Source organism: Haliaeetus leucocephalus, unplaced genomic scaffold, assembly GCF_000737465.1.
Source record: "Haliaeetus leucocephalus isolate CR32 unplaced genomic scaffold, Haliaeetus_leucocephalus-4.0 Scaffold317, whole genome shotgun sequence".
Taxonomy (NCBI): domain Eukaryota; kingdom Metazoa; phylum Chordata; class Aves; order Accipitriformes; family Accipitridae; genus Haliaeetus; species Haliaeetus leucocephalus.
Genome location: NW_010972753.1, coordinates 2,825,711 through 2,837,430, shown reverse-complemented (window position 1 = coordinate 2,837,430; position 11,720 = coordinate 2,825,711). Strand labels below are relative to the sequence as shown.

The 11,720-nt window shown below is 45.9% G+C and overlaps 1 protein-coding gene across 1 annotated transcript; it reads right to left on the bottom strand.

Moving 5' to 3' along the window:
- Positions 1-331: 331 nt before the first annotated feature.
- On the bottom strand, positions 332-9,832 carry LOC104834205 (organic solute transporter subunit alpha-like). Its single transcript, XM_010571381.1, has 8 exons — positions 9,751-9,832; positions 8,525-8,676; positions 8,342-8,415; positions 6,684-6,842; positions 3,555-3,666; positions 2,504-2,650; positions 1,006-1,111; positions 332-519 (listed from the first exon to the last, which is right to left on the bottom strand). Exons 1-8 carry the CDS (start codon positions 9,830-9,832, stop codon positions 332-334), a joined length of 1,020 nt encoding a protein of 339 aa, XP_010569683.1.
- Between the last annotated feature and the right edge of the window lie 1,888 nt (positions 9,833-11,720).

Genomic DNA, 11,720 nt, shown 5'->3' with positions numbered 1-11,720 from the left:
CTCTAAACCATAGCCATTCTAATAGCTAAAAAATAAAAATAAAATAAAATCACATTGTGAGAGAGCTTGGCTACCATCAAGTGCTCAGTAACAGCAGAAAAGTACATGGTATGAAATCTTACTAAATTGCATGGTATGAAAACACTCACACCATGTATATATCACTGGAGAATAAACAGGGTTATCGTTCCACTAGTGGTCCTTTCAGTACTACAGCTCACAGGCATTTATGTCAGAAATTGTTCTGACATGGACAGTGGCTATTTATGGTGCAAGAATATACATGCTCCTGAAGCTTCCAGCTCCGGCAGAACAGGAGCACAGAGGGCTTCTAAAACCTTGGCAATCCATCTTCATTAACTGCGCCGTTCAGGATAATCTTAGGAGTCTGCTTGTTGGCCTCAGATTCTTCAGCCATACACTCTGGAGGCTCTAGCTCACAGGACCTTCTCCGATAGACAACCCTTGAGATTAGGGTTATCAAAAACATTTCCATGATGAGGAGCTGCTGGGTCATATCTGCCAAAAAAACCCGGGAGGCAAAGAAAAGCCCCCAAAAGGGGGAAATGACTATCAGACACAAAATGAATACCTGGGTTATCAATTTTCATCTGTGCAAAAGGAACAAGCTTTACCATCCTGTCCCCATAACGGAGCGTCTCTCACACTTGGCAATAAAATCAGTCACAGAATTACAGTATTGCCCATCAATAAGCATGCAATAAGTTATGCATCCAAAACGCAAGAGATTTAACAGTAACTATGCACATTGGTTTATTTTCTTCTCATTTCTGATTCCAACTCTTCTCATTATCAAGCTTTTCTCTGCAGCTACGACAGCTATGAAACTCTTGTTATTGTTTGTTAAGTAAAAGCTGAGATTCTGCAAAAGCTACATGATCCCAGGAAATTAGTATTTTGGGAAAACACCATATATAGCAGTTAGCAACACTGAGCTGGCACCTTTGTAAGTAAATGAAGAAGATCTTTCCCGGAAGAACTTACATGCTCCTCTTGCTGAAGAGGAGAGTGGTGGAGCACAGGGAATGATTCTTTGCATGGCCAAGATGTTGATAATAGCTGCCTGCAAGTGGTTCAGGATGAGAATAAACTGCACCAGAAAGAGAAAACATGCCTCAGCTACCAGAAAAAGGTTTATAGTTCACACAACAATTCTGCTTTCGTAATGGACCCTCTTTTGCCTCATTCCTCCTTTCTTGCCCTCCCTCTCCTCCCATCTACGAGCAGGCTGCCTGCCATTCTGCAGAATTCATCTTTAGCTCAGGATGATATTGCTCTGAATTTAAGTATCATATCAAACCTCTGCTTGGAAAGTCTTTCTTCTCTGCCCTTCATTTGGTAGGTGCAATATACGCAGACCTCCCAGCTGGGATTTTAAACAGTACTGAGCTCTGAATAATAGGCAATGATGTTTTAAAAACTTCCTGTTAATTTGACCTATGAGCTTACGTTCTCCCTTAGTGGAGGAAGGACTCACAAAGAACGTTTTTTCTGTTGTCTCCTCTTTTTGCCACAGCAGGGAGATGTGGTGTTCCTCAAGTTATATGAGACTGGTTTCTTTGCCAGAAGGGATGAAGGACTCTTCGCAGCTTGGGTTCAGCAGCAATCACTTACGCGTGATATTACCTGCTATTCGCTGAGCTAGGCCTTTGCTGCCTCAGAGATATCAAAAGTGTCTCTCTAGCTGCTGGTGCAACTGTTTGAGTATAAACCCTCGCATTAAGAGAGTTTGCCATCCTAAACCTGGATTCACCCTAATGCAGCTTTGCAGGTGTGACTATCCTGTTTATTGCATTTATAAGTGCTTAATAATTTATTTAATAGAAACCTTAGCGCACCAGCCTTTCTACAGGTCCTGTTTAAGAAGGATGCGTATCCAAGGGTTCTGCTGTACTCTCTTCAGGTTGATGTAGAAGAGGGTGGCCCGGTCCCTGGGCTTTTTTATTCTAACCTATCTGGTTCTGTTCCTTACTATTTAATGATTCCCAGTCAGTATTTTCATTATTATCTAACTCTGAAGTGCAGAATGGCCAAGAAAAATGTTGTCAGAGCAGAACATTGTGATATGCTGAAACAGTTTGAACAACAGCCACCCACACAATGCTCCACATCCTCTCCTAGTCTGTAAAAGTACACACCAGCATTTTAAGATTGTGTTTCAGGATACTGCATCTACAAAGCTTCCTTCAGGCCCCGCAGAAGGTGCTGTTTTGATTTCAGTTGCCTAAAGATAAATGGATTTTACGCAGCTTTCACATCTCCAGCACTCCTGAGAGACCAGAGGTAAATTGGCTCAAGCTGAAACTGAACAGCAGCCAAGGAGAGTGCTTCAAAGGGATGCAGCTTTAATCAGGTAAAAATATGCCTTTGCACAGGGAAAAAAAAAAATACTGTAACTTTTCAACAAAGAACCAAGAACCAGAGAGACGGTGTTATATTAGCCGTTAAGAGCAATTCTTATCAGAAATATTAAACTTCTCACCTGATAAAGAGCAAACTTTGGGATGATCTTCTTACAGTTAAGGAGAGTCCTAACTTGTTGAAACATGATTGCAACTGGCCACAGAGCAATAATGGTGAGGACACCAACAAAGCAGTTAATCCATATTGCAGCTCCTTTGGGAGATAACTAAGAAGCAGATCAAACAGGCGTACCTACAAAACTTTACAGTGCATTTTACTATTTCCAGGAAGAAGTTGTGAACTGGATGATGCAGATGTTAAAATGCTTGTTTTTATCTCCGTGAAAGCTGATGGCAGCAGCAGCTGCTGGGGTTTGCATGGGGAAATTGCACAGTACCAACTGGAGTGTTAGCACAGTGCTCTCACCCGGCAGGCAGGGACATGTAAATCTGTTCATCCTGGGAAGGTAACAAGTGACACAACCCCTCAATCCGGCCCCAGCAGCACCTGGGAATGCTCAGCAGCTCATGAGAGCTTATTCAGCATGACATCTCAGAGGGGTAATTTATTTTATACCATAAAACAACAAAAAAATGTATTACTTTCAATCTGAGTTATCCAAGAGGTGCAAAATTATTAGCAGATACAGACTTCTCCATCATCTTGCAACTTACATGGTACAAAGCAGAAGTACAGTGCTATCTTTTCTACTTTGCACAGATATAAAAATCACCATGATTTGCAGAAAAAACATAGAATTAGGCTTCCTGTTTAGATGCCAGTACATACACTTGTTTCTTAAGGCTGTACCTTACAAAACACAGGGCCAGTACATCCCACAGGGCAACTTGCAGTCCCGCTATATTCTAATCATACAAGCTGGGAAACATATTAGAGCATAATCTGATGCCCAACCCACCCTGATGCCCAGTTTCTTTCCAAGGGAAGCCAGGAAATGGAGAGTCTGGGGGAAGGCAGAAATTATATGCTTCAGGGTCTCAAAAGAATACAGTAAGGACTTACCTGGAAGTGCTCCCACATTTCACAGTTTAGCTGTAGGCTAAGATACTAACATCAACCCTAAAATCTACGGATTTTGTGGACCAGCTCTGATTAAAATATTTACTTACATTGTAAAGGGTGTAATTGCCATTAGTCCAAAGCACTATTGATAAAAACATGAGCACGGGTCGAAGGAAAGCAAACTGAAAGGTGCCCAGCTTGAGCCAAAAGAGAGTTCGTCTGGGAAAAAAACCAACAAAAAAATCGCATAGGCCAAGATCTTATTAGCAACTTCAATAACAATTTTTGGATAACATCAGCTGCAAAACTTTCCCACTCCTATAGCATGCGGCTAAAATCTGGGGAGGAACAGCTTCAAGATAAGAAAATCCTTCCAAGAATTACCCAGTGTTTATTTAGTAAAGTCTCTACAAAGATAGCACTTTTCTTGTTCTGCAGCAATTGCATACTAACCAAAGCTGGGCAAAACGTGATGTCTTTCTCTGCCCTGAAGCTAACCAGAGAGCCAGTAGCAGCATAACCGGTTTCTGAACAATAATGCCACTTTCTCTTGCCTTGTTCCCTTACTATTTCAGTTCTGCGATGAAATTGGACAATTCAGCCTTTCTGTTCAGACACTTCCTAGTCCTGTGGCAGATCAAGAAAGGGAATCATACAGATCTAGGTGAAAGGACTTACAGTCTTTCAGTGCATCATGAATACTACCACATAAGCATCTGGTTTTGCTCCTCTCTACTCTAACAGAAGAAAGGAACTATCTTTCACTTGGCAAACTGCACGAGGCCAGCAGGACAGCTCAGGATTTCCTCACTTCTGTGAGTATAAACTGGATCCAGAACACAGCCCATACACAATAACCTGGCCAGCCAGCATTAAAGGCCACCAGGAAAGGGGCAGATGCACTTTCTAACAGAGGGCATGAAAGCTGACTGACCTGAACTCTGCTTCAGCCTTCACAGGACAAGCTGTCGCTGCTACGGCTGGCTCATGTTTTAGTCTATTAATGTGTATTATTTCCCATATTGTCAATGTTGTCTTCAATGTAGTTCCTTGGACCCTTGAGACTGCCATCAGAGATGCCTCAGCAGACAACAGGCTGCCATTTAGTATGCTACAGGATATAGCCATGAACGAGTAATTATAGGAATTGCTCAATGAATATAACTAATAACCACAGGATTATGAGTGGCACAAACACATGTGGAAAGGCCTGCAACTGGCCAGCCATTTAGTGTGTGTGCCTTTTCATAGATTTATTATTCCCAAAGGGCTATAAAGAATAATATGACAAACAGCGCAGTCACTGCAACACCCCAAGTTGTTTCCCTTGTCAATGCAGGTCTATCTTTCTTGACCATCAGACCTCTTCTGTCACACCTCTCCCCATTGTATGGCTTGTTACTTTGCCTCATCTGTCTACTGTACCTTGTTAGTTTTCTCAGGAATTCTCAATAGTATATGGTTTTTTAAAAGAATGAATCCCTCCCTTGGAGTAGCTCCCTGTTTCCCCATAAGATACCTATGGGAGGAATATGAGACTGACCTTTCTCTGGTATAGCTTGCTCATATTTCAAAAAAATTGTACCCTGTAATGGGAAAAGGCTAGAAGTCAGAGGCAGAGACAGCAGATGGGATTCCCAGTGCTACAGACACTGGAGAAGGAGCCCTAAGCCCTCTGTAAAGCAAAAAGCCTTTTTTTTTTGAACAGGCAGCTGTCCTTCCCCCCAGCAGTAGTAGGCAATATCTAGGTCCTGAAAAGAGTTAATATTAGCTAATATCATTCTGCGTAAGCTGTCACCGGACTGACTAAAAGGACCACATAGTAGAGGATCCTCTCCCAAGCTCCCAGCCACCACAACCTATACAGAGGGTGACAGAGATGGAAAGAAAAACAAATATACTGCTGACACGTCAGATCTATAGCACAGCTCTGTCCCACGGCATTTCTTCAGCTCTGACTGCTGAAATGAGCCTGAACCAATGCCCATGAAAATTAGTCAGAGTCATTATCGGTAGTTGCTGATTTTACATCATTGTATTACATCCATTTTTGGAGGTACATTTTTTGGTTGGTTTACTACCTATTCTTCTCGGTGCCCGCTCCATGTAAATAACTAGCGTTATTCCATTAAAATAAAATGATGGAAACAAGACTTTAAATTCCAATACCGAATGAGGCAGTTTAAGGAAGAATTATTACAATAAAAAATAAGAATGTTTTTGCAAATGCATCACAAACCGCTATGCTGTGTTCTACTTGCCACTTTCATTTAACCAGACCATAAAGTCCCTAAGGACCCTCTGACACCGATGTCCGGGCCCTCATAGAAAACTCTGTCTTGCACATTCAATCCGTCAGCTTTTGCTCTTACTGAGAGAAACATTCTCATATTCTGTGCCAGCAGGAAAGCCCTGGGAAATACATGAGGCTTCCAGGCTGTGGAGCAGCGTGTAAATGACAGGGTGACACTAGCCGGAGGAGGAGCCCCACCAGACAGTGCTCAAAGGAGGCAGAGTTTATGTTACAGTATACAGCCTCCCATCAGTGCAGCTCTCCATCCTCACCCCGCTTCTCAAAGATGCATTAATACTAAGTTTAGTAGAAGAAAATATTTGCTTTTGCCTCACCAGACAATGCCATTTCATTGAGATCAAAGCTTTCCAGGAATTACAGCTATTTTTTGTTCTAAAAATTCTTTTAATCTGAAGTAGTTTTAAAGTCAAAATTAGAATGAAACATTTCAATTTCATCAAAATAAGAGAAATTTTCTTTCAAGACAGCCTCAATTTGACAATTCTGCTCGTGTAAAGTACCCAATTTGGAGACATTTGTTCCCTTCTGGAACAAAAAGAAACTGAAATCTCAATTACTAGGTTTTCTACGGTAGAAATTCCTCCTCCCACACACCACTGCTTACTACAGAAATGGTTTCTTGGAAGAGAATGGGATTAGTTGGGGAGATGCCGCAGTGCACAACATTACTATGAGTGGGAACACTGCACTGGGTTAAACTGAGAGAGCTCATACTCTCGACTCTTATGCAAAATTCTGCACTATAAAAATGAAATAAATCAGTGGTGGTGTACAGCCCCAAAGCGATGGCACTGTTTAAGAGAGACAGCTTGAGACTGACTTTCGGGAAGCGGGGAGGGCCTTTGCTGTAAGCTTGGCCTTGCCAAGTTGGCTGAATCCCAGCAGCCGTTTTGCAGCTGGGAAAACTTAAAGGACAACTCACCTAGTGATGCGCACACGAGGGAGGCAAAGGCAGCAGCAGCAGCAGGGACCGGTGCTGATCTTGAAGTGACCATTTTCAAAACGCTTGAGGAGCAGCTTTTGACCTCCGCACTCTTTAATCATCATCATCAGGAACTTGTGGATAACTATGGCAAAAAATCTAGGAGAGGAAGAAAATGCCAGCTTGAACGTGCCTGCGCAGGCCAGTGCCGCCTTCTGTCCAGGGTTTTTACAGCTTGCGCTTTGCGATCAACAAAAATTCTAGCACTACTGCTTTCCATCACCTTGGAGGACCAGAACTGCCCTAACCTCACCGAAAGAGGAATAAACTGAGGCACAGAGCAGCTGTGGAATTTCCTAAAGCTGCACTGGTGACTGGTTGGCAGAGTCAGTATTAAAGCACAGGTTTTTCTGGCCCAAGTCATTACAGCCATATTTTTCCATCAGTTATCTAGTCCTGACTGGTCCAAACTCTTTAGAACAAGTCCACTTCCTCCTCTAAAATAAAAAACAACCCAGCAAACATGGCTAGGTTCATGTATATATATATATAGCTATCATCAAATGTGTGGCCCAGTCAGGGTGCGGTTCCTCTGCAGCCAAAGCTGATCCCCACCTCTCCCTCCTTCACCGCCTGCACATTCTCAACCCTTCCCAGGAACTATAGATCATGCAACCGCCCTTTCCTCCCTGTCCCTAACCGATTTAGGGAACGGCTTCACTGAAATCCAACCTCACCAAATAAAAGAGGTCCTCTTCAGCTGCACTGCCTCCTTGAAGCAGCTTGCTGTGCAGCTGGAGACTGAGTGGTAGTAGCAGCAAGTGAGGGGACAGGAACCTGCAGCTTGGGCAAGGGAGGGGGGAGGGATTCAGACAGGCTTGAAGTGCCACAGGACTGGATTCTTGGAAGTTGCTGGCAATCTGCACTCCCTGCACAAATTGCTGTATGCTCCCTGCTACTGTGTTTTCCCTCCTTTTTTACTCTACTCTCTTAGTAAATGCAGTGTGACGTGGGGTGAGGCTATTCATGAGAGTCTGTGACACTGTCCTGCAGTGGGTTCCAAAATCATCCCAAAATCAACTGCGGAGTGCCCAAGGCCACGGCATTCCCCCACCTGGCTCTGCCTACCAGGGCTGCGCCATCACCTCCAGAAAGCAAGGACCACATTTCTCCCTTCTTTGTGCACGTCAGAGCTGTCATGCTCGTACAGAAAGTGCTTTTATCAGGAGAACTGTGGAACATTTTTACATTGATATACTCATCGGAGGTTCACTTGCCACCATTAATAATAGACCTCCACGGTTCATCATTAGTAAAAGCGCAGCGAAGAAGTCACAGGTCAGAATCTCATTCCACATGACATGCAGAGAGCGGAAAGAAAGAGTACTGCTTCAAAGCTACTGTCAATCCAAGGGATCAATTACATGCGAGTCACAGATCTTTCATACTGAGGTTCCCACACTAGGGGACTGTAGCACTGGGAACTGCTTCAGCATTTTCCACCTCCCAGAAAAGAGCTGCCAAGAGATTTCAACTCAAACCAAAAATTACTAAATTGTTAAATTTACAAAATGACTGTGTTTACCAAGAGCAGCAGATGTTTAAAAGGAAGAAATTCAGGGTTTGGGGCAACGTCTAGAAACAAGCAGGATACTCACACTGCTGCTGTGAAATCTGTAAACATTGTCGAGCGAGGAATCCACATGCCAATGCACGAAGTAGTAGCAATCACCTACAGGGAAAGGGAGGAGGGTTGTACCAAGGGCAGAGATAAAGCCGGTTCATGTGGATTTTCAGCAAAACCCTACTTTCAATTTCATCACTTTTCCATGGTAACTTACTGGAGCTGCAGCATTAATCCAAATTATCACTGATCTTTTGAAGGAGGGAATTCTCCTGTAGATGTAGGCCGCTTCCTCTATAAACACCAGATTGGCAATTAGTGTCATCAGAGTCAAGACTGCAAAGAGAAATCTCCCTGGTAGGTCAAGGCCTGCAGAGAGAGAAAAGAAAACGTACAGTTCTGATTTATTTCGTAAGCATTCCAAACATTTAATGTAAAGACACCATCTCTGAGGGGCTTCTTAGCTCTATTTCTGCAACAGCTTGCACTCATCCTTAGCTACACAGACAGACCACTGACTTCACAGGATGATTCAAATACTTAAACTTAAGTTCATGACTAAATCTTTCCAGGATCCACAGACAGCATACAGGAAGAATATGCCTCCGTGTTCTCAAAGCATTATGCAAAAGTCCCCTTCAGAAAGGTGGAGTTCCAGGACAAATGTCCTTAGATGGATGTGAATACGTAACAGAATATAAATAAATACATAATATAAATAAATAAACACATATTCTGGGAACTTTTTTCCAGGCAGACAACAAGCAAAAATATATTTATTCAATATTAGTACTTTGCTTCCACTGTATGTTCATAGGCATGTTTGTGCTTAACTTCCTTGGGCACGCAAACTTTTCAGAGGCTCGGTGGAAGTTTCTGAGGCACAGGAACAATGCGAGGATAAGCCCCTGATGTATCTAGCCTGAAATGACACTTGACGCCTTCGCCAAATTCTTTTTTACTTCTCCCCTAATGCTGGGTGCGGGTATCAACATTTACCCACAGCTGACGGGTTTCACTCTCCATTGACACCGGGTGTGGGTATCGACTTTTACCCACGGCTGATGGCTGAGGTGTATTTTCTCCCAAGAAAGCTGCTTCTGGGGACAGAGGAGAGCACTGCTGTGGAGCCACGCTTAATTTAGGAGAAGTTCACGCTCACCTCTGGTACCAACTCCAGCCTATCTAAAGGCACACCGAGCAGCGCCTTGCAAACCTCAGCCTTTGCCTCAGCCTCTTGAACCCGCTTCAGAAGACCCCAACCCTTCCAGACCACCTCTCCGGGGCCATCTCCCCATCTTAGATCTCCTCACGGCGGGGGGGAAGCCCTGAGACCCGGCCGGCGAGCAGCCGGGCTGGCGGGCAGCCCCCCCCTTCCTCCCCGCCGCCATCTCCCTCACGCCTCCCTCCCTCACCTCAGCCATGCCAGGCTGCCGCACTTACTCTGGAGAAGCTCCCGCGAGTAGGGCGGCTGGCCGGAGCCGCAGGACTCCGGGTGGAGGGTCCCGTTCGCCTCACCCTCCATGGCGGCCAGACCGGCGGCTCCCCGCCGCGGTGTGGCCGGTAGGCCCGGGGGCGGGGGTGGGGGGGGAAGGGGGGAACGGGGGGGGTGGGGGGGGGGGGTCGGTGCCCGCCCGCTGGTCCCTAACGAGGGCGGGAGTCCGCAGTGCGGGGTCCGGCTACTCGGGGCTCGGCTGAGGGGACGGTTTAATAATTAGCCCGGGAACCGGGGCCGGGCGGGCGGCGGGCAGGGCCCGGTCTCCGCGCTGTCCTGCCTCTTGGCGCCCAGCGGGGACCGGGCACCGGTGGGTCGGTCTCTGTGGAGGTGCTCGTGTGGAAAGCAGGGAGCCCCCTCCCCATCCCCTCAGCCCCGTCCCCTTCTTTCACAGGCCCGGGGTGTGAGGGAACCTGCGGTCGGGTCTCCACAGGAGCGCGGGCTGCCAGCCGAGGAGGGGGGGCTGGATTCCCCGGCGCCATGTCAGACTTCAGCCCGACCCGGTTAGAGCACTGTGTGAGGGGCTCTGCGGGGGAGGAAGGTTGCGGAGGAGGAAGGTTGAGGAGGAGGAAGGTTGCTTGGTCAGTGTAGGAGACATTTCAAAGGACTTTCTGGGGAGTCCGCCGCCAAAGACTCGCCAACCATCTTGGCTGCCATGAGGTGAAAAGCTGCACAGTCTTCTGTCAGCGGCTGAAGGGGAGCACCTCGAGGGGAGGAACGCACCGAGGGACTCTCCACTTTCCCGCCTGTTTCACCTGCTGTGGAAGGATCCTTTGGGCAGCCTGAGCCTTTCCAGGAAAAGGGACTGAGTAACGGAATCGTAGAACCGTTTAGGTTGGAAAAGACCTTTAAGAGCATCGAGTCCAACCGTCAACCCAACACCACCATGCCCACTAAATCATGTCCTGAAGTGCCACGTCTACGCATTTTTTGAACGCCTCCAGGGATGGTGACTCCACCGCTTCCCTGGGCAGCCTGTTCCAATGCCTGACAACCCCTTCAGTAAAGAACTTGTTCCTAATATCCAATCTAAACCTCCCCTGGTGCAACTGGAGGCCGTTTACTCTCGTCCTAAATGATGGAGTTTGGTGACCCACCGAGTTTTTCTGGGTGGTCAGACTGAAAGCTGGCTGCGAGAAGCAGCAGAGGGATGGTTATGGCAGGTGACAGGCTGTATCAATAAACGCAGTGTTCAGGGGGAGGGGGACAGCCCAAACTACCTATGTGATGATGAGCTATTGCCACTCAGGAAAAAAGATCTTGGGGCCGCAGCGGATAGTCCTCAGAAATGCCAGGTGAGGACTCAGCATGGGAGAAAAATGCAAAGGAATGCCAGGAATTAGTGGATAAAGAAGGGAAGACACGGAACAGCTGAAATACATAGGGAGGCCTCCCTTCATCAGGGTTTACTCATCCGGAAGAAACGGTTGCTAGTAGAGGGGAAAACAGCCCTAACACACCATGCAGTTTCTACCCAGTTTGCTTGACTTTTTATCAAACTGTTTGAAGGTGATCACATATTCCAAAATGTGACTGAAAGCTCAAGTAAGGATTTGCTGAGATGGAAAGATGGCCCAAGGCCTTTGAAGGTTCTTCCTGTGCAGAGACAACAGGATTCCCATCTGCTGCTATTTTGGTTGCCAGCTCCTTGTATTCCCTGAAAGCTAAAAATAAAAATCCCTTTCCTGTGAATCCCTTTTTTGAATGAGGCAGGTTTGTCAATTGCTTTTGTTGAAGAAATTCACAAGTTAGGTATAGGAGTGAAGAAATTCACAGGTTAGGTATAGGAGGTATATCCGTTTCTTCCAGATGAGTAAACAGACTTCCAAATAGAAAACAAGCTGGAATGACATTTCAGGAATTTTGCCTGTATCTTTCTGCAGCTGGGCAGCAGAAGACGAGCTGGATGGAGGATGCT

Coding starts and splice junctions, on each gene's coding strand:
- LOC104834205 (XM_010571381.1), bottom strand. CDS start 9,832: ATGGAGGGTGAGGCGAACGGGACCCTCCACCCGGAGTCCTGCGGCTCC. Junction 8,677..9,750: donor CTCGCGGGAGCTTCTCCAGA/GTAAGTGCGGCA, acceptor CTCTCTCTGCAG/GCCTTGACCTACCAGGGAGA. Junction 6,843..8,341: donor ACAGATTTCACAGCAGCAGT/GTGAGTATCCTG, acceptor TTCCTCTCCTAG/ATTTTTTGCCATAGTTATCC.